Source organism: Calypte anna, chromosome 2 (assembly GCF_003957555.1).
Source record: "Calypte anna isolate BGI_N300 chromosome 2, bCalAnn1_v1.p, whole genome shotgun sequence".
Classification (NCBI taxonomy): domain Eukaryota; kingdom Metazoa; phylum Chordata; class Aves; order Apodiformes; family Trochilidae; genus Calypte; species Calypte anna.
Window position 1 is genome coordinate 130,065,168 of NC_044245.1, and position 12,541 is coordinate 130,077,708.

A 12,541-nucleotide genomic window follows, 5' to 3' on the forward strand; every position below is an offset into this window, starting at 1 on the left:
ATGATCCATTTAAAGTAAGGAGTTACTCCAAACAGGATTTGAAGACCTTCAGATATCACACAGATAGCTTAATGTGTCATGCTGCTTCACCCACCACGTTCCCTCCTGTCACACGATGAGCTTTGACCCCTCTCCTAGTACCCACATTTAGCCATCACGAGTTGCAGCCCATCTTCAAGCTCAGCATCAGCAGCAAAGACAACCAAGCTGCATCTGCCTAGGGATATGCTTCGTTATCAAATGCAGAATTTGGTCAAAACAAAGATGATTGAATCATAGAATGGTTTGGGTTGGAAGGGACCTTTCAGATCATCCAGTTCTAACCCCCTGCATGGGCAGGGACACCTCCCACCAGACCAGGTTGCTCAAAGCCTCATCCAACCTGGCCTTGAACACTTCCAGGGAGGGGGCAGCCACAACCTCCTTAGGCAACCTGTGCAAGTGTCTAACCAACCTCATAGAATTTCTTCCTAATGTCTAACCTAAATCTCCTCTCTTCAAGCTTGAGACCATTTTCCCTTGTCCTCTCACCACACACCCATGTAAAAAGCCCTGTCCCAGCTTTCCTGTAGGCCCCCTTCAGATACTGAAAGATTGCTATAAGGTCACCTTGGAGACCCCTTTTCTCCAGGCTGGAGAACCCCCAACTTCCTTAACCTGTCTTCTAAATATTTTAGTGTCTCTCCTCTGGACACGTTCCAGGAGCTCTCTTTCTTATGCTGGAGACTCCAGAACTGAACACAGTACTCCAGGTGGGGTCTCACAAGAGCAGAGTAGAGGGGGAGAATCACCTCCTTTGACTGTCTGTCCATGCTTCTTTTGATGCAGCCCAGGTCCCGGCTGGCTTTCTGAAAGATGCAAGCAGATGCAAGCAGAAAGAAAACCAGATTTATTGCTCATCTTGAGCAATTTATGAAGACTTTCCACCACTCTTCCCAGAATCTGAGCATTTAAGCATTTCAACATCAATGAAGACAACCAAGCGCCACTGACATATGCATTTTATTTATTGAGTTACACCAGAGCGTGCCGTGCACTGGTGTGCAGGACACTTCACAATTCAGTGAACAAATGACGTTCGGTCATCAAGTCGCCTTAGACTGAAAGGGATCTGCAAGATTAAAAAAAAAAAAATTAAGTTATGTTGGACAAACTTCATGCTCTAAGTAAACATATTAGTATGTATGAATGCAAAGCAATGCGGTGGTTTAGTCTAGAGGAATTCCCCCTGTTATTTCCTGATGGTTTAAAGAATCACACACCCTTCATGTGGCAAACAGAAGTGAAACATGGAATAAATCAAGAGCTGGAACAATACTGCACAGCATGTCAGATTCACTATACATGCTGCACTGATAACTGAATCAATCTTGCTAAGGGCCTAAAAGAGAAAGGAATGCAGCTTTCAGATAGGAGCCAGAGAGGAAACAAGTGGTGTAGGCAACCTACCAAGGAAGGAAGAAAACCAAATTCAAATTGCTTCTCCCCAGTACCTTGAACACAATCCAAGACCAGCTGTGCTCCATGACAAGAGTCATGCAAGTGGTTAGCTTCAAACTCTGAGCTTGCCCCTTTATTCTATTACTGAGCACACTAAGGAGGTAGGATACTCCACAAATTTACACTTGACCTTGGTTCCCATTACCAGTATCACCACACAAAGTCCACGCCAAGCAGACAAAAGACAAAATCCACACTTCAGTACCAAGTTGCCCCCATTCCCAGCAGAGTTCTAAGCTAAGACCTTAATTCATTACTTCTCTTCCCTGCCTACCCTGCCCCTTCTTCAATTTTGGAGCTAAGTACTGATTCCAGAGCATTACATGAGTGTTACATAAACTGCTGTATCTATTGCCACGTACAGGATGTATTCCAGTAAAATGGGAGATGTAGAGCATGCATGACCACTGTACCCTTCAGTAACTATGCCAAAAAAGGAATAAAATTCAACCTCCATCCATCCAACTGCCATAACTAAGACTTAAGCTACCAGCTTCCATCTTTTCTGTGTACTTGCCCTTTTCACAGTCTTTTAGGAACATCTGAAACACTGGTATTGTTTTCCCCCTTCTATTTATGTATTCTGTGCGGATACAAAAATATCCAACCCCTTTCTACTGTGAAGGAGTGAAAAATACCAGTTCATAAATAAACAGGCTAAAGAAGAAGAATCAATTCAAACAAAATCACATATAAAGATTTGTCCTTCACATTGTCTTTTGAGCTGTTGTAATTAAGGAATGGAACAAATGTTTAGGAAACATTTAATTTTAACAGGTGCACACAATGTGCATTTTTTTTTCTAAGCTGCAAATGGGAACATAAGCAAGTTGAGAGTGGGGCTCTACTTGCACTGAAAAAAATCCTGCTCATGATTCCAATTAAATATTCAACATGCATCCTTGTTGACAGTGTTTGTTTCAAATGATTTTACCACCAGATGGCCTTTCAGAATACTCTGATGAAGGCCACCTGACTAAGGAATGCAATTCTAGTGTCTAAGAAAGTTTAAAAGTGCCTAAATATTAGCAATGGGATCAAATCACAGGCAGAATTGCCAGGATTAAAACCAGGTAAATTTATCATTTCAGTATTTACCTTTCCTGCAATCACCACTGAAGAGCAGAAGTCTTCCCCTCTCACAAGAAGAAAAACATTAAGAAAGGGACTGCCACATTTCTATTAATTTCTTTGAATAAATTTATTTCTAATTTCTGCTTTTTTCTGCAGTTGTTATGCAGAAACCAGATAGTTGCAGATTGCCACACAACAGAATTTGGTATTAACGGCGTTAAGTACAAACACTTTATTTAATCTTGCTCCTTTAAGCAAACAGGCTGAGAAAATCCAGCTGGCCAGGATAATTAGAGCCACAGATTATCACGTAATGATCACAATATGAAAACATTCCAAAAGAATGAAAAAGCTATCACTCTAGATTAGTTTGAAGTCATTTTAAGAGAAGCAGAGAACTCAGTGTAAGAAATCTGGATCAAGAAGGGGGGGGAATTCTTTATTGAGCTGTCACATCATGAGCTTGTGCAGTTTAATGAATGTTCTTATTAATAACTAAGAAAGCTTGAAATAAGGCTTTTTTTCCCTTGTGTTGTAACAAGTAAGGGAGAACAAAGTTTTGGTAGTCTTCAAATTAAAAAAAAAAAAAAGCAACACTAAGTGCTAGGAAAATAATACTGTGAGCAAACTTCTGTTCAGCCTTAATTCAGTACAACAAAAATCTCAGTATTATTACACAGAGCTGTGTAATAATTAAATGCCTCTGTGATTTTTTTGTATCTATTTATGTATCTAAAAACACTTCCTTCATTACTAGATATCTTCCCCCTCTCATCAACTTCAAAAGATGAAAGGATGCAAGGAAGTTCTGTTTCTTACATTAAAATAAATGCTATGAGAGAGAAAACAGCCTCTCCATTGCCTCATTCACTCCACCACCACAAGTAAAAGTAAAGACAGCCCAAAAAGACACAAGACAGCCCAAAGCTAAGCAGATCAAGATGTGGCAACACCAACATCACAGTGATACCAGACAAGTCTTAAGAGCCTTGTCTCCTCTCCACACGAAGACAGAACTGTTTTGAACATGACTGTGTGAGGAGGGAAAAACCTGCAGTCCCTCTGTGCAGGTCTCCTATATCACACAAGCTAAACACAGGACCCAAAATGCACTCAGGAGCTTTCTACTCTGCCCTTAACTCCCTGCTCTCCAGCTGCCATATGTCCTTGTGTTCTTAGTACCCAGAGGTTACTAGAGTCCTTTTTGTCTGGAAACATCTTCTTACATGATCAGAACAGAAGAACCCCCAAAGACAAGCACAATGCTTCACTGAAACAATCTTGTCTCTTGTTTTAAGGCAGAGGAGCTTATTACCTGTAAACACAAGTTACCATCATTTGGGTGGAGCAGACTCAAACACTCCAGCTGCTCTCATGGCTTCAAAGTCCTTCATGGCATCATAGTTTTTATAGAACTCTGCATAAGCTCGTTTCCTTGGTTCAGCAATTCCAAACTAGAAAGTAACACATGGAGTATTAAAGCTTGCAAAGCTTTATGAACATTTTTTTTCCTAATAGTTCTATGATCTGTATCCATGGCTATCAGTCTAAAAAACCTTTACCTCAAAGGAGTAAAATACTACTTTGCTCCTGTTCAAATCCACAGTTCAAACTACCTGAAGTCAAACAAAACTGTCTGAAGTCAAACACAATGCCCATCCCACTAATACAGATAAGACCATTATGTCAACTTTTGTGCCTGTGGGCAGCTGCAAAACTGTAACTCCAGAGAAACAGCATCCTAAAATAATGTATGACATTTTACCTACACTGTAGTCAACTACAGAAGTCTGATAAAATTCTACTAGACTGCCAAGAGCTCAGTGACACGAAAAGACATGATCCTGACTCCTTAGACACTCATTCACAGGATGTGCACAGAAGCACAGGGATATGCTCACAAAGCCCCCCAGAAATGTGAGGGGAAGTCCAAGATGGGTTTGCCCAACAGTATCTAACATGTAAGGAAGTAAACACTACTGCAGTCTGTGTTACTTGTTCTAAGTATTGTCTGCTGCATTACTGGTGCATTAATGTGGGGGTCGCAAACAAAGTATAAAACCACACACTGTTAAAAAAAATTACACTGTGTGTCAGATCACAAACAAGCTTGCCCATCTCTTTAACAGATGTGTTAACTAGATGCTGAACTGTAACTGTGCAAGCTTATTGTTTCTGATAAACACTTCTTTATATCTGAAAAGATGAAGTCCACAGTGATATTTCTGTGAACAGCCTGAAAACAACTGAATTTCTAGTCACTTTTATCAATAGCTTCCCAAGTTTTCAAATGCTGCATGAATGAGTTCAATGGAAAAACCAAGATCCAGTTCTTGCACAAGAATTCAAACTATGTTACTTGCTCTGTGTATGAGATCCAAGAACTATACAATAAATTAATAACTCAAGAAGAGCCATCACTCTTATCTCTTGTTAGAAGTCTCTTAAGGACACAAAAGCCAAACTCCAATCTGTAAGTGGGGTTTTTTTGAAAAGTAATTCTTAATTTCCACATGCCAATTTGTAAGAAAGGGTAAAAGGACCATTCTAGCCTTCCCCACTCTGATATCTGGAGGGTGAAGGGCAGGCTTCCCAAATTGCTTAGGACCAAGGTTTCTGAAATCAGCCTGTCTAGAGATCAAATAAGACTGAAACTCCCTAGAGTCTCAGATACCAAACCAGAGAAAGACACAGACTATACAGAGTTAATGCACACCAACTGTGTGAGTGATCAAGAGTAGCCTTGGATAAGGACACTCCAGCTAAAGTTGTTACGAACTGCGTCACCTTGATCACACAGCTTAAGGAATCAGGTTATTAACTTAATTTCTTCAAATGAAGATTAGGAAGATTTAGTTATGTTCTGGAAATACACTTACAAAAATATACTACTAAAGCTTTCTGATGAACAGCTCAACCAAACCTCAACCAAAAAAAATATTATGAATTCTTAAAACACTGTAATGAGTCCAGTTTATAACTGAATGACTGCAGAACTCACCTTATATAAAGCTGCACATCCTACAGATACAAAAAATGCCCCAAAAAGGTGAAATTTCATCCTCCTGGCCAAAAGGCGCCGCATTTGTGGCTTAGGCAACAGTGCAGACGACATGGTGACTGTATTTCCTAAAAAGAAAATAAAACAAAATAAAATTAAATTAAATTCTGGGGACAAGAAGCTCTACTTAAGTCATCTTTTGTAGCTGTACCGTAGATTGTTCTTTACACTGTGTAATAAATGCCTTCACAACAAAAGCATTTCTTCTCTACCTGACTTCTCAGTAAGAACGTTTAAGGGTCAACATTCAAGGACAAGCTATTCATGACATAAACCTAAGTGAGATTTTATGCTCTTTCCATCCAGTACTCAAGGAATCACTGTTCATACTAAATCCTCCTCACTCTGCAGATCTTATCACTTCAGGCCTGCTGTCCTGATGAAGACATTCAGAACACTGATCACATCTGATTGATTTCTAATGAAAAACACACGCCTCTTGAACTTACTTATGGGGTTTTGATTGGTTTTTTTTTAAATAACTGCAAGCCTTACTGTACTAAAGGAAATTTTTTCTCTTCCGTAAGATGTAACCTGCACCACCAGACGCAGGCGGCCTCTTCAAACACCAGACCCGGGCTTCCTCAGCAGTGCACGGCCCCGAGGCAGCGCTGCCCGCTGGCTGCTCCCCTTCGTGCAGCCTCCCGGTGCTCACAGGGAGCGGGAGCGACACTCAGGAGGTGGCCCGGCCCGGCCTCCCCCGGCGGCCTCAGCGCTGCCCTAAGCTACGGACATCCACTCCCCTCACACGTTTAAGAGGAACCATCGCATACAGGTCCCCCTCCGCCGCCGTTACCGGCAGAAAGGGCAATGGCCAGGCCAAGGTAAGTCCCGCACTGACCCTCCCCTCACAGACGGCGCTCCGGCCCCTCGCTGACCTCTGCCGCCCCAGGGCCCGTCCCCACCACCTCAGGGACGCGCAGAGGTCACCGGCTGCCGCGACGGGGTGCGGGGCCGGGGGGAGAGGGGCGGCTAGCGGCGACTGGTGGGGGCTGGCGGCGAGCGCTGGTCTGAGGGGGAGAAGGATCCCGGCAGCGGGAGGAGGGAGCGGGATCGCGGCCTCACCTCAGCGCTGCCCCAGCAACGTCCTTCCGCCCCGCCGGCCCGCAGCCCTCTGCCGCCCCGCCACCCCGCATGCGCAGGAGGAGGTGGCCTGGCTACGGCGAGCGGTGCGGCTCAAAGCCGGCAGTCCGCGCACTGCTGCGGGGTGTGGATGGGGAGCGGGGAGAGGAGCGGGAGGTGTAGCCGTGTTGGGCTTCGCCATTGCCCAGCAAGAGTCAAGGCAGGAGGAGGCCCCGGGTGACACAGCCGTGCCGAGAGGCTCAGTGGGCCCCTCTCTCACCCCAGGCCTCCTGCGCACCCAATACCCTCGCTGCTCCGCACTTCTCCAGCAGCCGCCGCCCGCCGCCCTGCGCTCACATGGCACCCGCTGTTCCAGGGCTCCGGAGTGGCCATCAGACTCAAATGGCTGTAATTCCAGAATGTATGGAATAATAACCTCTGGTGAGCTGGCTAAGGATGATTGTTCAAAGAAATTAAACAACTTGCAATCCTTTCTAGGTGTTCCTTAGGCAGTTTGTGTGCCTTTCTTGGAAGTGAGGCACGGATGTCCTTTGCACCTGGCTTCCACCTTGTTACCACCATTTCAGCATCTGGTGTTGTTGTCATTTCTGTAACTCCTGAGGAGTCTGTGTGGGGTTTACACAAAATGCTAGAAATTCCTGCCTTGAAAGAACCCCAGCCCCCTCTGTGCAGCAAAGTATTCGTTCGAGCCTTGCAGTCCCTTGCCAAAGCCAGCAGATCCTGACATCAAATGAGAGAGGAGACAGGCCCTTAAAACTAAAGAGAAGTTGCTTTTCCTTTGGTGGGATCAAAGAAGAGGAAAGTGCAGAAAAATGCAGAGAGAAATAATACAGGCACAGCTACAAGCCGGGAGAACCATCTTTGTAACAGCAGTCTGAATAGATGTGATCTGAACGACATTCCTCAAACTGAAGAAAAGTTTGTTATAATACTTGAGACTGAAATGAATAATGTCTGTCCAAGAGTATTTACTGTGTGGATTAACACAAAAAGCCAAATGTTAACAATGTCATGCAGACAGAATGACAAAATATGTCTATAAATTTACTGTGGTGATCTAAGGACATACCCATGTCCACAAGGGTCCTGCTGTTCTGGGGAGAGCTCACTCTGTCATTCAGTAAGACCAGGAAAGGAATGACAGGGAGAGTTGTCTAGGGTGTCTTAAAAGATCCACTCAGCGTGCCCTCGTTTTACACAGTGTCAAGAAAAAAGAGGATACAAAATTAAAAGAAGTGAAAGCATAGCAGATTTCATGGCTGCTATCATTATAGATTACATATGAGGGCTTTTCCTGTAAATGTGGGTCTTGGTGAGACAGAGTATTTTGGTGGATGGACTTAGGTCTCCAAATAAAAGAATTTTGATTGCTGTTTTCAATAGCTTACTTCATGGCTGGCCAGGTCATTAAATTCTTTTCTATGTGACCAGTTTCCCCATGTGCCTGAGATACTGCTGGCTAGGCATCTTTGTGTTATAGTTAGGATGCTAAATGAAGTGCTAATTGTTACTATTCTTTGACGTCATTGCTGTGGAATATACAGCCAATTCCTTTTTGTTCTGTAGAAAGGGCAGTTGGGACTGTGCAAATAAGGGATAAAAAGAAGGGATACTGAATGCACTGGGAGAAGAGTCATGGAAGAAGGGCAGAAATAATCAGCTCCATTAAATCAGTGCCTGAATTTGCTTCCTCTCACTCTGGTTTCTGAATGGATGAGAAGGCTGAATGCGTTTTGGACTCTAGTGGATCCCATGCATCCAAATGCATCAAAGCATTCTGAAAACACTGAGGTATGCACTACAGAGACAACAGCATTATTTCCTTCCCAGTCCACCCAGTCCCTGGGGTTTCTGACACCTGCTTCAGTTGCCTTTTGGCCACGAATATCAGGACTGTTAGCTCAAAAGGCACCACAGTTACCAATCTGCAGTCCTCTTTTCCTTTCCAAAACACTGTAGAGCCAGCAACAGTTGACACTTCTTCATGGTGTCCTTGAAAGGGATCATTTTTTGAAGAGTGAAGAAAGGGATTAATGCTAAATAGTTGTATTCCAGGAATTTGTGCTGCACCGAAATTTGAAATAAAATTCACCTCTGCTTTAGTGAGAGGAAATTTAGGCAGTGAATCCTTGTTTGTTCCACAAAGAGTGCCAGCTGTGATACTTGGGACTGTGCTTTCTGTGGTGTGGACCGGAGCCGACTAGGAACAGGACTGTGACAATCCAATGATTTTGCATATGCCACAAAAAGCCTTTAGATAATCATAATCTGGATCAAATTAGAAGAAAACAAAATCTACTGGAAAAGGATCACATGGGACAGCGGCAATCCCCTGAGCCAGCTGCATTTATAAGTAGTTTAATTTAGTATAAAACCTACCTCTCTATCATAAAAGAAAAAAAAAATTAAACAGTGCTATGTGCCACATATGAAAATGCATACATTTGGGCTCCTCCTCCCATTTCTCTGCCAGAAATTAACTAATCAAATGCTCTCTTACCACGGCTCTGTCAACATCAATCAGTGGTGGTATGGAACAAACAAAGATATTGTGGCACAAGAAGTTACTTAACAGAATTGGAATGGCAGCTGTACAAAAAATGAGGGTGAATCAATGATTCCTAAATGGAAAAAGTCAAAATTAGTAGGGGGAAGAAAAATATTTTTATACTTCCCATTATAAACAAAGGAGAAAAAAAACCCAGAAGTTCAAATCAGAATAAATGGAGTAGACAGGGATTTCACAAGCCTTTGTTGATTTTATGCATGCTTCTGAAATAAATAAAATCTAAAAAAAAAAAAGGCAATTTTTTTCAGTTTGTTCAACTTGTAGAGAGGCAGATTTTGATATTTTTAAACACTTCAAATAGCAATATGATTACATTAATGATCCTGTATTTGGTACCATCATGTTATATTGTTAAATAAGAGACTCAGATATTTTTCCAGATTCTCAACTTGAAGTTGAGACATTAATTCATGTCACACGTCCCTCTTCTTTTTTGAAGTATGGATATATATTAATTGTTCTCATTCTGGAGTCCTCCAGGTTCAGGGAGCCTAAAAAATACACTGCTTATGTCAGTAGCAGGAAAAGTTCATTTAGATAAATTGTATTTTTGAAGAAGAAATACTTTATATACATATCATTCTTACCTAAAAATTTAACCTAGACAGGTCTAAATTCACCATTCATTGCCAGAGATGTTCTACATTATCATCTGATTTCATAGAAAGGAGATATCCCTGACCATGGCAGGGGGCTTGGAACTTGATGATCTTTAAGGTGCCTTTCAGCCCAAACCATTCTATGATTCTATGATTACTGTTTGTAATTGTAGAATATAAGACTGTACTACTGTATTACTATGATTACAATACTCCTCTGTGTTTGCATTGATATGCCTTACTCTGAGAAAGTATTTTTATTCCTCATCCTTGTTTTTCCAGGAACCTGTGGAGTTAAGCCACCTCTACAGCCAACTATTCCAGTCTACAGTTCAACCAGTCAACATGTAACATTGTTATATGTAATTCAGGCTCTGCAGTCCCATCTTGGCAATGCACAACCCATCAGATGTAGTCCAGAAGCATTCCTAGCCTGGCTTCAGCTCCAGAAAGTGTTCAGGGTAAGAGCAGCACTGGAGCAGAGTTTCTCCTTCTGAAAATGAAAGCAAGGACACAAGGACAAGAGGCCAAGCTTTTCACAATCCTTTTCAAAGCACAGTTTGGTTGATGTGCTGTGACTCAATTTAGATTAACACAAGGCAAAATTCTCTAGTTCCAAACATCATGGAACTAGATGTTCCATGGGAAGAAGTGGAAGGGGCATTCACAGCTTCTCAGTGAATGTGGGAACATTCACAGAGTGAACACTGTGCTGGGACTCTGTGAAGTCCCACACTTCACAGAGTGAACAGTGGACACTGTTTTATGGCAAACAATGTCTGCATGACTTGCCCACCAGGCTCCTGGTGAGCCTGTACACACAAGCACAAGGTACATTCACCAGTTCTCTTCTCCTTGATCCTGGATGCCTTACAGTAAGTCTGAGCAGAAGATTGATGGATACCCTTCAGGAGTCCAAAGATGAGTCCATTGAAAGAGGAAGTGTTCTTCATACTGTAATAAGGTTTAGACCAGGTCTTTTGTTAGCTTCTATTTTTCCTAGATGATACCATTAATCCTCTGACCTCTAGGAAAGCAGAAATCAGCCAACTGCTGCTGTTTGTACAGCTATAATTTTGTTCAAGGAATTAATTCTCACAGAAAATAACAGACCAACTTACCTGGGGGTATAAAGCAGTGGCTGTACAGTGGGAAGGCCTCTTTCAAGGAGAAGATTGGACTTAATCTCCACAAGGCACAGCATTTGGTCCCTTCCCTGGTTATATTCAACATGCTCTTGGCTCAGTGTGCTCCTCTCAGAGGAGAGAGCTTTGTTGAGAGGACAAGAGGCCTTGCTCAGGTTAGGGACTGCACCCCAGGAAAGTGACACTTAGTAACTGGCAGTGTAGGATTCAACCTGGAGATATCTATGCCTTTTATTTGAGTAAAGTATAAAATAAAAAATTAGCAAGTACAATGTAGAGCTCATTCTGAAGAAAATACTGAAGAAAATGTGTAAATTGCCACTTTTGGAATTGTTTGTGCATCAAGTTTTTAGACCTTTTCTCAGAGGTTTCTAAGGCTTCCATTTTAGTCTGGTTTAATTCATGTTGAGGTGATGACATGGTAAGCATTACAAGATGCTGGCAAATTTCCCTTTCTGGGTTTGAAATGACAGTCTAGAAGGAGTGAGGAGTGTCTTTTTCACATTTGTTGTGATTTGTGTCATCATACTGCAGTCATGTCAACTGAATTGTGTCCATTTATGAAAAGAGAGTTCATGAACACCATTAAAACCAAAAATAAAGTAACAAGTACCCCAGAGATGATGTATTTCTTGACCTCTTTGTGACCTGGTGAACATATTGTGAGCCTGAAAGCTTCTCCGTTGTTTCCAATTACATCACCTGGTCTTATAAATACATCCCTTCTTCCTAAAAAATGCCATTGCTTTGGTTTATTTTGGTTTTGGAAGAACCTATTGACTTAGGATTGCTATGTTGTGTAAAAGCTCCATAGCTTTTATTTGATATTTGATGCTACTGCAAATACAGTATATTTTCTTTACAATCACAACATTAGCAGTGCTTGAAGTCCCAGCAGTCAGGGAGTCTCTGACTACAAAATTCCCAATGGAGACAAAATCTGTGTCAGGTTGTGGTTCCAGGTTTGAAAGGTGAGGCCCAGTCAGACGTGTGAGGCTTCCAGAAAGTAGTCAAATCATCTGTTCATGTTTTCTTAACAAACTTGTTATTGGCATAAACTTTTAAAAATATGTATACTTAAACCAGCCTGTTTTAACTTTACTGTTTTGTTTGAAATAATCTAATTAGGAAATTGTGGATCTCAGGTTTCTACTGCATTGAAATTTTTGAGCTTCATGATTAACAAAACTGGCAGTAGATAACAGCATAAGCAACCTTAGTTAAATATATTTTGATTAAATGAGTTCAGGATACGTTTTCTTAAGACAAATTTGGCCATGTTCAATACGGCATTACATGTAAACGTCTGGAAAAATTGCAGAGTTTTTCCAAGCAGGAGGCATGAGATTACTATAATCCATAGCCTCTACCACAGTATTAATTAGCATGGCTCACTAACCAGGGACGTAATATTTGTAAATGAAACTCTAGAAGGGCATCAGTAAGGAACAGGATGTTGAAGCCAAATGGAAAACATGAACCAATAAAAAGGCTGAACTAGCTAGAAGTG

At 41.9% G+C, this 12,541-nt stretch overlaps 1 protein-coding gene and 1 long non-coding RNA gene across 3 annotated transcripts; one reads left to right on the forward strand and one right to left on the reverse strand.

The window, feature by feature from the left end:
• Nucleotides 1-984: 984 nt before the first annotated feature.
• LOC103536496 (cytochrome c oxidase subunit 6C) lies at nucleotides 985-6,789 on the reverse strand. 2 transcript variants are annotated; one of them, XM_030446311.1, is made up of 4 exons: nucleotides 6,701-6,789; nucleotides 5,576-5,703; nucleotides 3,890-4,028; nucleotides 985-1,111 (listed from the first exon to the last, which is right to left on the reverse strand). In XM_030446311.1, the coding sequence occupies exons 2-3, from the start codon at nucleotides 5,687-5,689 to the stop codon at nucleotides 3,909-3,911; spliced, it is 234 nt and encodes a 77-aa protein (XP_030302171.1). In that variant the 5' UTR covers nucleotides 5,690-5,703; nucleotides 6,701-6,789; the 3' UTR covers nucleotides 985-1,111; nucleotides 3,890-3,908. The 2 variants fall into 2 exon arrangements, with proteins under 2 accessions (XP_030302171.1, XP_030302172.1); XM_030446312.1 differs by lacking the exon at nucleotides 6,701-6,789 and adding an exon at nucleotides 6,514-6,611.
• On the forward strand, nucleotides 6,097-10,506 carry LOC115597942. Its single transcript, XR_003987282.1, has 3 exons — nucleotides 6,097-6,459; nucleotides 6,983-7,138; nucleotides 10,169-10,506. It is a non-coding gene; the product is annotated as an uncharacterized LOC115597942 (long non-coding RNA).
• Nucleotides 10,507-12,541: the final 2,035 nt, after the last annotated feature.

Bases quoted from the DNA above. Each gene is read 5' to 3' on its own strand.
- LOC103536496 (XM_030446311.1), bottom strand. From the start codon at position 5,689: ATGTCGTCTGCACTGTTGCCTAAGCCACAAATGCGGCGCCTTTTGGCC. The intron at 4,029-5,575 runs GTGAGTTCTGCA...GTTACTTTCTAG, and splicing joins GATGTGCAGCTTTATATAAG to TTTGGAATTGCTGAACCAAG.